At 41.2% G+C, this 12,227-nt stretch overlaps 1 protein-coding gene across 1 annotated transcript in view; it reads left to right on the top strand.

The window, feature by feature from the left end:
- LOC140395494 (SEC14-like protein 1) overlaps positions 1-12,227 on the top strand; it is a 51,499-nt gene that overhangs the window by 26,200 nt on the left and 13,072 nt on the right. The window contains exons 4-8 of the mRNA XM_072483319.1: positions 1,596-1,727; positions 6,307-6,435; positions 9,656-9,899; positions 10,264-10,373; positions 11,080-11,269. Of these exons, the coding sequence (XP_072339420.1) occupies positions 1,596-1,727; positions 6,307-6,435; positions 9,656-9,899; positions 10,264-10,373; positions 11,080-11,269 (805 nt within the window). The remainder of the gene's footprint in view (positions 1-1,595; positions 1,728-6,306; positions 6,436-9,655; positions 9,900-10,263; positions 10,374-11,079; positions 11,270-12,227) is intronic.

The raw sequence follows: 12,227 nt of genomic DNA, 5'->3' as shown, positions 1-12,227 counted from the left end.
ACCCAGTTAACTTATATGACCTTGATTTGTAATACAGCCCTCTCTTCCTTGTGCACGGAAGATTCAGCCAGTTCAACTGAAAGGAAGGACTGACAGACTTCCCCATATTCTTAAATCTTAGGGGTTTATGTGTCATGGCCATTGATAGCTGTAATAATCCTGTAGGACGGCCACTCTGGGATTGTGTGCCCTGGAAACATTGTAAAGACCGAGATGATGTCCAATTGCGTATGTAGAATGTTGAAGGATTTCTGCACAATGCTTTCAACCTTTCTCATTAGAAAACTAATGGGATGATAGAATTAGTTAAAATTCTGAAAGGATCAGTTGGTGGCGGCGGGGTGGAAGAAAAGAAAAGCCACCTTGTTTCCGAGGGGTCTAGACAAGGGTTTAAAACTTAGGGCTGGAGAAACATCTTTGTCCAGAGAGGCGTGAGGACATGGAATTCATTTTGAGTTGGTGACTGATGGTTTGGATAGCTGGCTGGCAAGCTAGAAGAATAGCCTGGGTTAAAGTGGTATGGGGAGTGAATGTCGAAGCAATCTGTTTGGATAAAACGGCCAGTTATGTTGTAGCTTCTATGTACCACATGAAGTAGTTGCGGACTTTGTTTTCAGGAAGAGTTAGATTGGGCAAAAGGGATCAAAGTATATGGGGGAGTGGATTGGATGATCAACCATGGCCATAATGAATGGCAGAGCAGTTCGATGAGCCAAATGGCCTACTGTTCTCGATGTTTCTATGGATCTACTGAGCAGCAATAGCTTTAGTAAGGGTTCTTAACCAAATTTGCTATGAGATAAGCTGAGTGTTTATATCCCAATAATTAATAAATTCCATAATACACATTTGGTTTTACCTAAAATTAAAATGATATATTTTCATAAGACATGGCATTTTTTCTAACATTGCGTTTACATGATCACTAGAATCCCTACAGTGCAGGAAGAGGCCATTCAGCCCATCAAGTGTGCACTGACCCTTTGAAAGAGCACTCTACTTAGGCCACTCCCCAGCCCTATCCCCGTAATCAAACCTGCACATCCTGACACTTGAGGGGCAATTTAGCATGGCCCTTCCACCTAACCTGCACATATTTGGACTGAGGGAGGAAGCCGGAGCACCCAAAGGAAACCCATGCAGACACGAGGCAAATGTGTCAACTCCACACAGTTATCCAATACCAGAATCAAATCCAGGTCCCTGCTACTGTGCGATAGCAGTGCTAACCACTGTGCCAATAACGGAAGCAATGCATTAAACTTGTACTACAAAAGAGCAGGTGGCATTGATTTTTTTAATGTTTTCACTTAGTTGATTGCATTTACATGTTGATGCATATTGCTTTCCAGTGGTGCTTTGAACGTTTTCTGTGTCTGCCGTTGACCCTGAAGGTTATTTTGAGTGTTGTTCATGTTGTTATTTTTGTTTGAAATACTTGGAGGACCAAACAAACAAAATGCACACTTTTCGTTGTAAGTACAGTTATCCAAGTTAGTTTTATTAATGTGCTGTGTGACTTGTTATATATTGATTGCCATCATCATGAGGCATTTGCTGACGGTAATAGATTCATCAGTCATAATGTTATCCAGATTGCAGGTGTTGATTACATTTACTTCATTCAGAAGAACTCCCTGAACAAGCGGGAGAGAACATTGAAGATCGAAGCCCACAATGAAACCTTTGCTAACAGAGTTGTCATCAATGAATTCTGCTGTTACACAGTATGTTATCAATTACAAAAATTTAAAATCTAATTAATTTAACAAAAATAAATTCTGGAACCTTGTATCTTTACCTCTTGAAGCCAAAGGAAATACAGAGCAATAGAGGACTTTCAAAGAAGAGCTTAGTTTTCATGGCTTGAGGTCCTGTAAAATCGCACACAAGTGATCTGATGAATGTGTATTTTGTCTCACCACTTCTATTATCCTTTAGGTTCAGTCCAGTTATTGATGTTTAAATTCAAATTATAGTTGTCCTCCATACTCCATGGCAAGTACATACATGCTTTGTATGAATTGCAGTAAGAGCTCTTTCACTTATGGTACTGAATGCATAATGGATAAGTCGCAAACAAATACTTCTGCACCAGTTGAGTGGCTGCTCATTCATTATCCATTCTAAAGAGTGTTAGAGGAAATTCAAGAGTGCTAGCAAATACTGTCAACCTCAGTGTAAATTGTAATGGGGGCAAGGAAGTCAGCAGGTTAAAAGGGTCAAGAAATGAAAAAATTACAGATTTGAAATATGCTTCAGGAACAAAACCTTTCATCCGAAGTTTTGTCTTTTTCACTGGTACCCCAATAACGACCTGTCACGCAGCAGGTAAACAAATTAGGCTTTTTAATTATCCCTATCTTGCAATATTAAATGTTAATCTCCTTTATAAATTATATTTTGTATGTTTCTCTGTGTATAGTCCTGCAGTTATAGTTAAATAGTGAAAAGCTAGCACTATATTTAACCCCTTGGCTGCTGATAGCCCCAGGGAATGAAACTTTCATTCCTGCTAGATTTAACTGTTCAATTCAAACCGTGAAGTTGAAACAATATTAATATTGCAGTAATAAAGCAGCTCTGAAGAATTAGTGTTAATACACACTATTTGTACACAGTACACAGTTTCGATATAGATTGAATTTAGCAAAATGTCAAAACTTAGTATTTTCTATTTGCTGCTTTTCAGTATACTTGCCATTTAACCTGCTATTTTAGTTTAATTTGCTGATTATATACAGACTATTGATAAGAGATGTATTGGGAATTTGAGGAAGAACCTTTGTACACAGCAACTGGCAATGACCTGGGTCTGCTGTATACTAGGGTGGTAGAAGCAGAGATGATCAATGATTTTGAAAGGAAATTGGATGGGCTCGCAGGACTAAAGGGATAGATCAGGAGAGAGTAATGCTAACTGGATTGCTTTACATAGAACTGGCGTGGACTTAATGGACAAAACAGCCTCTTTCCTATCATTGATTTTGTTCTTCCTAAAGAAAAACCTCAAATTCTAAGAAGTGAAATGATCAAAAGAACAATGCATTTTGAAGGTTGGAGAAACTGAACTCCAAAGCCAGTCTTTGTCTTTTTAATGACCAAAGAACACAAGAACATAAGAACTAGAAGCAGGAGTAGGCCATCTGGCCCCTCGAGCCTGCTCCGCCATTCAATGAGATCATGGCTGATCTTTTGTGGACTCAGCTCCATTTTCCGGCCCGAACACCATAACCCTTAATCCCTTTATTCTTCAAAAAACTATCTATCTTTATCTTAAAAACATTTAATGAAGGAGCCTCTACTGCTTCACTGGGCAAGGAATTCCATAGATTCACAACCCTTTGGGTGATGAGGTTCCTCCTAAACTCAGTCCTAAATCTACTTCCCCTTATTTTGAGGCTATGCCCCCTAGTTCTGCTTTCACCCGCCAGTGGAAACAACCTGCCCGCATCTATCCTATCTATTCCCTTCATAATTTTATATGCTTCTATAAGATCCCCCCTCATCCTTCTAAATTCCAACGAGTACAGTCCCAGTCTACTCAACCTCTCCTCGTAATCCAACCCCTTCAGCTCTGGGATTAACCTAGTGAATCTCCTCTGCACACCCCCCAGTGCCAGTACGTCCTTTCTCAAGTAAGGAGACGAAAACTGAACACAATACTCCAGGTGTGGCCTCACTAACACCTTATACAATTGCAGCATAACCTCCCGAGTCTTAAACTCCATCCCTCTAGCAATGAAGGACAACATTCCATTTGCCTTCTTAATCACCTGTTGCACCTGTAAACCAACTTTTTGCGACTCATGCACTAGCACACCCAGGTCTCTCTACACAGCAGCATGTTTTAATATTTTATCATTTAAATAATCCCTTTTGCTGTTATTCCTACTATTTCTGCTATTTCTTCCTTGATGATAGATTCCAGCATCTTCCCTACTACCGAAGTTAAGCTCACTGGCCTATAATTACCCGCTTTCTGCTTACCTCCTTTTTTAAACAGTGGTGTCACGTTTGCTAATTTCCAATCCGCCGGGACCACCCCAGAGTCTAGTGAATTTTGGTAAATTATCACTAGTGCATTTGCAATTTCCCTAGCCATCTCTTTTAGCACTCTGGGATGCATTCCATCAGGGCCAGGAGACTTGTCTACCTTTAGCCCCATTAGCTTGCCCATCACTACCTCCTTGGTGATAACAATCCTCTCAAGGTCCTCAGCTGTCATAGCCTTATTTCCATCAGTCACTGGCATGTTATTTGTGTCTTCCACTGTGAAGACCGAAACAAAAAAACCTGTTCAGTTCCTCAGCCATTTCCTCATCTCCCATTATTAAATCTCCCTTCTCATCCTCTAAAGGACCGATATTTACCTTAGCCACTCTTTTTTGTTTTATATATTTGTAGAAACATTTACTATCTGTTTCTGTATTCTGAGCAAGTTTACTCTCATAATCTATCTTACTCTTCTTTATAGCTTTTTTAGTAGCTTTCTGTTGCCCCCTAAAGATTTCCCAGTCCTCGCGTCTCCCACTAAGCTTTGCCACTTTGTATGCTTTTTCCTTCAATTTGATACTCTCCCTTATTTCCTTAGATATCCACGGTCGATTTTCCCTCTTTCTACCGTCCTTCCTCTTTGTTGGTATAAACCTTTGCTGAGCACTGTGAAAAATCGCTTGGAAGGTTCTCCACTGTTCCTCAACTGTTTCACCATAAAGTCTTTGCTCCCAGTCTACCTTAGCTAGTTCTTCTCTCATCCCATTGTAATCTCCTTTATTTAAGCACAAAACACTAGTGTTTGATTTTACCTTCTCACCCTCCATCTGTATTTTAAATTCCACCATATTGTGATCGCTCCTTCCGAGAGGATCCCTAACTATGAGATTATTAATCAATCCTGTCTCATTACACAGGACCAGATCTAGGACCGCTTGTTTCCTCAGAGGTTCCATTACATACTGTTCTAGGAAACTATCGCGGATACATTCTATAAACTCCTCCTCAAGGCTGCCTTGACCGACCTGGTTAAACCAATCGACATGTAGATTAAAATCCCTCATGATAACTGCTGTACCATTTCTGCATGCATCAGTTATTTCTTTGTTTATTGCCTGCCCCACCACAATGTTACTATTTGGTGGCCTATAGACTACTCCTATCAGTGACGTTTTCACCTTAGTATTCCTGATTTCCACCCAAATGGATTCAACCTTATCCTCCATAGCACCGATGTCATCCCTTACTGTTGCCCGGATGTCATCCTTAAATAACAGAGCTACACCACCTCCCTTACCATCCACTCTGTCCTTCCGAATAGTTTGATACCCTTGGATATTTAACTCCCAGTCGTGACCATCCTTTAACCATGTTTCAGTAATGGCCACTAAATCATAGTCATTCACGATGATTTGCACCATCAACTCGTTTACCTTATTCCGAATACTACGAGCATTCAGGTAAATTACATTTATGTTGGCTTTTTTACCTCTGTTCTGAATCTTAACACCTCGATCAGTAACCTCTCCTAAGTTATATTTCCTCTTAACCTTTCTCCTAATTTTCCTTGTCGTTGAACCCATATCTTCATGTAACAACCTGTTGCGTCGCTTACCATTAATGTTTTTACTTCCCGTTTTCTTCCTTTTGGTATTCCTGGTCCTATTCACTGAGCTCCCCTCAGTCACTGTACCTTGTACTGTCGCCCTTTTTGATTTTTGACTATGGCTTCTCCCTTACTGCCTTTTGTTTCTGTCCCTGTTTTACTACCTTCCAACTTCCTGCATCGGTTCCTATCCCCCTGCCGCATTAGTTTAAACTCTCCCCAACAGCTCTTGCAAACACCCCCCCCCCCCCCCCAAGACATCGGTTCCAGTCCTGCCCAGGTGTAGACCGTCCGGTTTGTACTGGTCCCACCTCCCCCAGAACCGGTTCCAATGCCCCAGGAATTTGAATTCCTCCCTCTTGCACCATCTCTCGAGCGACGCATTCATCCTATCTATCCTGACATTCTAGCTCGTGGCACTGGTAGCAATCCTGAGATTACTACCTTTGAGGTCCTACTTTTTAGTTTAACTCCTAACTCCCTGAATTCAGCTTGTAGGACCTCGTCCCGTTTTTTACCTATATCGTTGGTAGAAGAACTCTACTATTGTACACCATTTCAGTTATACTTGGAAATATTAAACTTTGAAAATGCTGGATTGTGTTTTATGATGGTTAGTTTTGAAAAAAAAGTCAAATAATGTTGCAATCATTATTTAAAACTGTTAGAAACCAGAACTGCACCTTTTCTTATTGTGCTTCAAGGTTCACCAAGAAAATGAAGATTGGACCTGCTTTGAGCAGTCAGCAAGTCTTGATATCAAATCTTTTTTTGGATTTGAAAGCACGGTTGAAAAAATAGCAATGAAACAGTATGCCAGCAGCATCAAAAAGGTATGAGTAAAAGGACATTTTGGTTTTCACTGCAGACAGGCTATCTCTTGTGTTTCTAATGGTGGTTATGATTTTATTGATTGGAAGTACTATGCCTATGTTCATAATGCAAGAGCCATCTGATCAAGAAGAAAATACCTGAAAAAGCAGGAATATTTATAATTTTCAACAAGGTTTAGTAAAAATCTGGCCATCGGTCTACTAATAATGCAAATGCTGCTAATAATTTATAAATCCGCTTTTGTGCAAATACAGTGGATGAATTATAATTGCCCACATTGGTCCTTATCCTGATTCTATTTTAATCTTGCTGTTTTGTTTTGGAGTTAGATGTCTTAATCTGTTCTATTGTAACCACGTTTTAAATACGTACTTGCAAATGTCTCTCTTCACAGTAACCAGCCCACCTGCAGCTATTTGTGTTACCAATGTTTCTTGAATTGCCACCAAAAGGTGAAAAGAGCAGCTTGCTACTGAGACTCTCTCATCCCTCTAATCAGAAGGCTCTTTGCTTCTGCTCAGTAATTTTCCAGAACTATTAGCAAGTGGGCGACTTGTCCCTGTGGACAAATTTTCTTTCTGACCACAAATCCATCTATTGACAATCTACCTCAAAATCAGTGAAGCAAATAGTGTTTCACCATTATGGATGCTACAGCCTGGCGCATGTGTGGCATAGTGATTAGCACTGGGACTACGGCACAGGACCCGGGTTCGAATCCCGGCCCTGGGTCACTGGCTGTGTGGAGTTTGCACATTGTCCCCGTGTCTGCATGGGTTTCACACCCACAACCCAAAGATGTGCAGGTTAGGTGGATTGACCATGCTAAATTGCTCTTTAATTGGAAAAAAAAATTAATTGGGTTCTCTAAATTTATAAAAAAAGAAAAACAAAATGGATGCTGCTGCCATCTGAGATCACGTTTGATAAATTTGCTAAGACTTTTATATTTAGATTTTCAAGAGAGATTAGTAATGTGTAGGCCAGACCAGGTGAGGATTGGGCAGGAAGTGCAGGGCATATCGGGTGGACAGGGCACTGCAATGATCAGTATTCGGGCCTCTGCCAGCTACAATCTATATTAATGATTTAAATTAGGCGATTGAGTTTTTTAAATTAATTTACGGGATGTGGGTGTTGCTGGCTGGACCAGCATTTATTGCCCTCCATTTCAGAGGGCATTTAAGAGTCAACCACATTGCTGTGGGTCTGCCGTCACATGTAGACCAGACCAAATAAGGATGGCAGATGTCCTTCATGTTAGTGAACCAGATGGGTTTTTACGACAATCAACAGTTGTTTTATGGTCATCATTTAGACTTATAATTTCAGATTTTATTAACAGAAATCAAATTTGACCATCTGCTATGGTGAAATTTGAACTCTGATCCCCTGATCTTGCCTAGTGTCTCTGATCTTATTCAGTGACAATACCACTACGCCATTGCCTTCAATGTATCGTATCCAGATTTGCTGCAGTAGCATCCCTGATAGTCACAGACAGAAAATGGTGTTCAATGGGTGGCACACTGGTTAGCACTGCTACCTCACACCACCAGGGACCCGGGTTCAATTAGATTTAGATTTATTGTCACGTGTACCGAGGAACAGTGAAAAGTATTGTTCTGCATACAGTCCAGGCAGATGGTTCTATACATGAAAAACATAGGACATATGATAAATAAACAATGTAAATACATAGACATCAGGTGAAGCATATAGAGTGTCGTGCTACTCAGTAGAGAATATGCATGGAGAGATCAGTTCAGTCCCTGAGCGGGTCATTCAGCAGTCTGGTAACAGTGGGGAAGAAGCTGTTTTTGAATCTGTTAGTGTGTGTTCTCAGACTTTGATCTTGAGTGGTCAGCCCGATAGCGAGGTCCTGTGGCCAGCCATCCCCCCTGCCCGCACCCCCAGATTGCCTGGGTTCCCCCCACCCCTAAGTACGGGGGTGGTCTGACTGCCCCTCGTGCCACACACAGCCCCCCCCCCCCCCCCCAGAAAAGGGACCCCTGCTTGAAAGCTAGCGAGCAGTTTAGACTGAGGCAGTGGAAAGCATTATAGCTGTAATACTTACCTTGCAGCTCCATGTGTCCATTCCTTGAACGAGAGCAGCTGTACCTGCCTCTGGTTCCCACAGATCCATTATTTGCAAGCTACTCATAGCTTTCAAGTTGTGTGTAATTGACAGCTTGTAAAAACCATCTGCAGCTTTGATCCAGTCATATCCTTTCATTCTTCAGTGCCTAAGCAGTGTAACCCCAATATTTGGAAACGTTGACCACATCAAAGAGAGGTAAGTGCAGTGAAATCACATGCTTGAGTGATTGGAAAGCATTTAGTGCTCGGAATGCACTTACCCCTCTTTGATGTAGTCTATGTTTACAAACATTGCTAATGTCTGCTAGAGGAAGCGTGGGCAGGCAGTGCATTGTTGTTGGGTGTGGGGGGGGGGGTGATGAGTGGTGGGTGACCTTTGCATGGTCTCTACCAGTGTGGCCCTGGCATGGTGAACCTCACGGTGGGCCAAGGTGGGCAACTGTTGCCCCTTGGCCCACCACAAAGTTCACAATGTTGGGGCCATGCTGGTAAAAAACCACAAGTGATCCATGCCCTCATGATCCCCAGCTGCAGGGACTGGAGAATCACTGGAGGCCGGAGCGTTGGGTGCCAGGCCAGCTAAATAGATGCAAATTGGTCTTTAAGACCTTGTTCAACGGGGGATCGGAGCATCGCTTTGCGCCGATCCTGATTTTCCCCCAACGTCCAATTCTCCGTCCCATCGGAGAATGCATTCCGGGCATCTCAGGACAGAGAATCCCGCCCATTGTCTTTGGGTTTGGCAGACTTACCACCTCCATAACAAGAGTTTGGAATATGTAGTAATACAAGTTGGAATAATCCTCTTTGGCTGAGAGTAAGTCATCTTTAATATCTGACTTCGGAAAGTCTGTTTTTAAAAGTTAAAATTTTCAGCTGGTGGATTAAAACCATTATCTGGCATAAAGGACGTCTTCATGATATAAGTGAAATTGTAGAGAAAATACAGGCACCAAAGAATGAGTTAATGATCTGTATATGTCTTTGATTCTTACTACAAAACCAAGTTCCCTTCCAACTGACTAAAATTCCACAATGCATAAGTGTTTAATTGCTGGGATTTTGTACATTATTTTTCAGTATTTCGACTGCTGTGAGTTGCATTTTTATTTCTAACAGGGGAAAGAAATAATTGAATATTACCTAAAACAGTTGGAGGAAGAGGGAATTACCTATGTACCACGATGGACACCGATGACCAGCACTAACATAGAAAAGGCAATCCCTGTCCCGAAGCTGACTTCCTCTCCAGCCGTCGCTATTCCTGGCCGAGGTGATGCTGTTGTAAAGGAAGAACATGTCAACAAGGACTTGACTGCTAGTTCCAGTAATTCACCTGATTCTCTCTCCGGAACACCAGATGGTAAATGGCTTAGGCCTTTCATTTTCTTAACTGCAGAACTGCATCTTCCATTCTCCATGTTTATAGAATTGTTGCACAATCTTAAAGTACATTATTCACATCAGGCTCTTGAATAAGAAACACCGATATATTTGTCCATGAATTTTTAAGGGCCAGATTGAGAAATGTACATACTATTCCTTTGTAGTGCCCTTGAAATAAATATTCATGCTAACTTGCTGGATATAAAAAGGCTGGTGCAACGTATTTAAAAAATAACATTATTTTCTTTATCTCGAATACATATTAACATTTAGTTAACTACTGGAGCTTCAGATGAAAGAGAATAAAGTGCATCAAATTATGTACTCTTACTGTGTTTTAGATAAACTAGATGCTGATTACATTGAGCGTTATTTGGGTGACTTGACACCACTGCAGGAGAGCTGTCTCATTAGACTTCGATCGCGGCTTCAGGAAGCACATAAAGGCAAGGTAAGGATATAATAGCTACAAAGATCAGCTGCAATAGCAAGGACACAAATTACTTCACCTCATCTTGTTGATTGCTTGATAAATATTAGGTAGGGCACCAGGGATTACTCCCCGACTCTCTTTCAAAATAGTACCATTCAATCTTTTTCTTCCTCCTTAGAGGGCAGACAGCCTTGGTTTAATGTCTCATCTGAAAAGGTGGCACCTCTGACTATTTAGCACACCCTCAGTGCTGCACTGGAGTATCAGCTTTGACCTTTTTTCTCAAGCCCATTGTGGCACTTGAACCTACCACCTCTGGCTCAGTGGTGAATGTGGGCAAGTCATGGCTGGCACACTGAAGATATTATGGAGAGTGCAAAAAACATTCAAGTGAATAGTTCCACGGATGAGTAACTTCAGTTACATAGATGGCTTGGAAAAGTTGGGACTGTTTTCCTTGAGGAAGAGAGGGTTGAGGATAGATTTGATAGAGGTATTCAAAATCATGAGGGCTCTGGACAGAGTACATGGAAAACCTCTTCTCATTGGTGGAAGGGCCGAGAGAATGAGGGCACAAATTTAAGGTAATTGGCAAAAGAAGCATTGGTGCCTTGATCAAGGGAACAGCAACTACAATTCGTCGAATAATTGCAAGAAGTGGGATTTTAGTATGTTTCCATTTCGGCAATAATATTGTCTTTTGCTTTAATTATCATTTTTATAGATCCCTAAAGATGAGCATATCCTGCGGTTCTTAAGATCACGTGACTTCAATATGGATAAAGCAAGAGAGCTTCTATGCCAGTCTTTGACATGGCGCAAACAGCACAAAGTAGACTACCTGCTAGAAACTTGGACACCACCTCAAGTGCTGCATGATTATTACACAGGAGGCTGGCATCACCATGACAAAGGTAGCTAGATCTGACCTTGTGTACAAGACACTGTTGACAACAATTATCTAAATATTATTTTCTTAAACACAACTAGATTCTAATATCCCGTAGTCTTAATGGCACAGATAGCATTCTATTTCATCATCAGCTATACATTTGTGGGCCTATGTGGTTGAAGTATTACTTTTATAATATAATAATCTTTATTGTCACAAGTATGCTTACATTTACACTGCAATGAAGTTACTGTGAAAAGCCCCTAGTCACCTCACTCCGGCGCCTGTTCGGGTACACAGAGGGAGAATTCAGAAAGTCCAATTCACCTAACAGCACCTCTTTCTGCACTTGAGGGAGGAAACCGGAGCACAGGAGGAAACCCACGCAGACACCGGGAAAGAACATCGGGTGGCTAATTTTAGCCTAGAGTCATAGTTGAAATTTTCTCTGAAGAGCCAAAGTGAAATTTGTTTGGGTAGTTCATTGGTTACCAGTCAAAAAACATGCACAATTTGATGGTAAAGTTGACTTTGCACTTAGTTATAAGTTTCTAGGAATTCATAGCAATATGTTTGTGCAAGAAGCACCATTTTCTGGGGTTCAGTTTAGATAATGACTTCCGCAAGGATTTCCTGCTCGCCTGCTTTAACTTTGGTAGAAGAACCTTGAAAATTGTGAAACAATACGTAACTGTCTACATTAGTTAATTGGGTTTTTGTGACTTTTGCGCTGAAGTTGTGGTGGATGAGCAGGGGTCACTGGTGGAAGTGTATGTTCACCGTATTGGATGTTATAAAATTGGGTGGGGGGGAGAGGGGTGTGGATGCTGTGCTGCATCTACACTGTTTTAACTGACTTGGCAAAGCTTGGTCTCAGAGTTGACTGGAAAAATTGGAAAAGAATTCTAATGAGTATTTCTAGCTTTCACAATAAAATGGTCTATTCCCTCTCTCCACTATCTTTTTAAATATTTCTTTCT

Source organism: Scyliorhinus torazame, chromosome 18 (genome assembly GCF_047496885.1).
Source record: "Scyliorhinus torazame isolate Kashiwa2021f chromosome 18, sScyTor2.1, whole genome shotgun sequence".
Lineage (NCBI taxonomy): Eukaryota > Metazoa > Chordata > Chondrichthyes > Carcharhiniformes > Scyliorhinidae > Scyliorhinus > Scyliorhinus torazame.
Note: the sequence above shows the minus strand (reverse complement) of the source record. Positions and strands in the feature narration are given on the sequence as shown.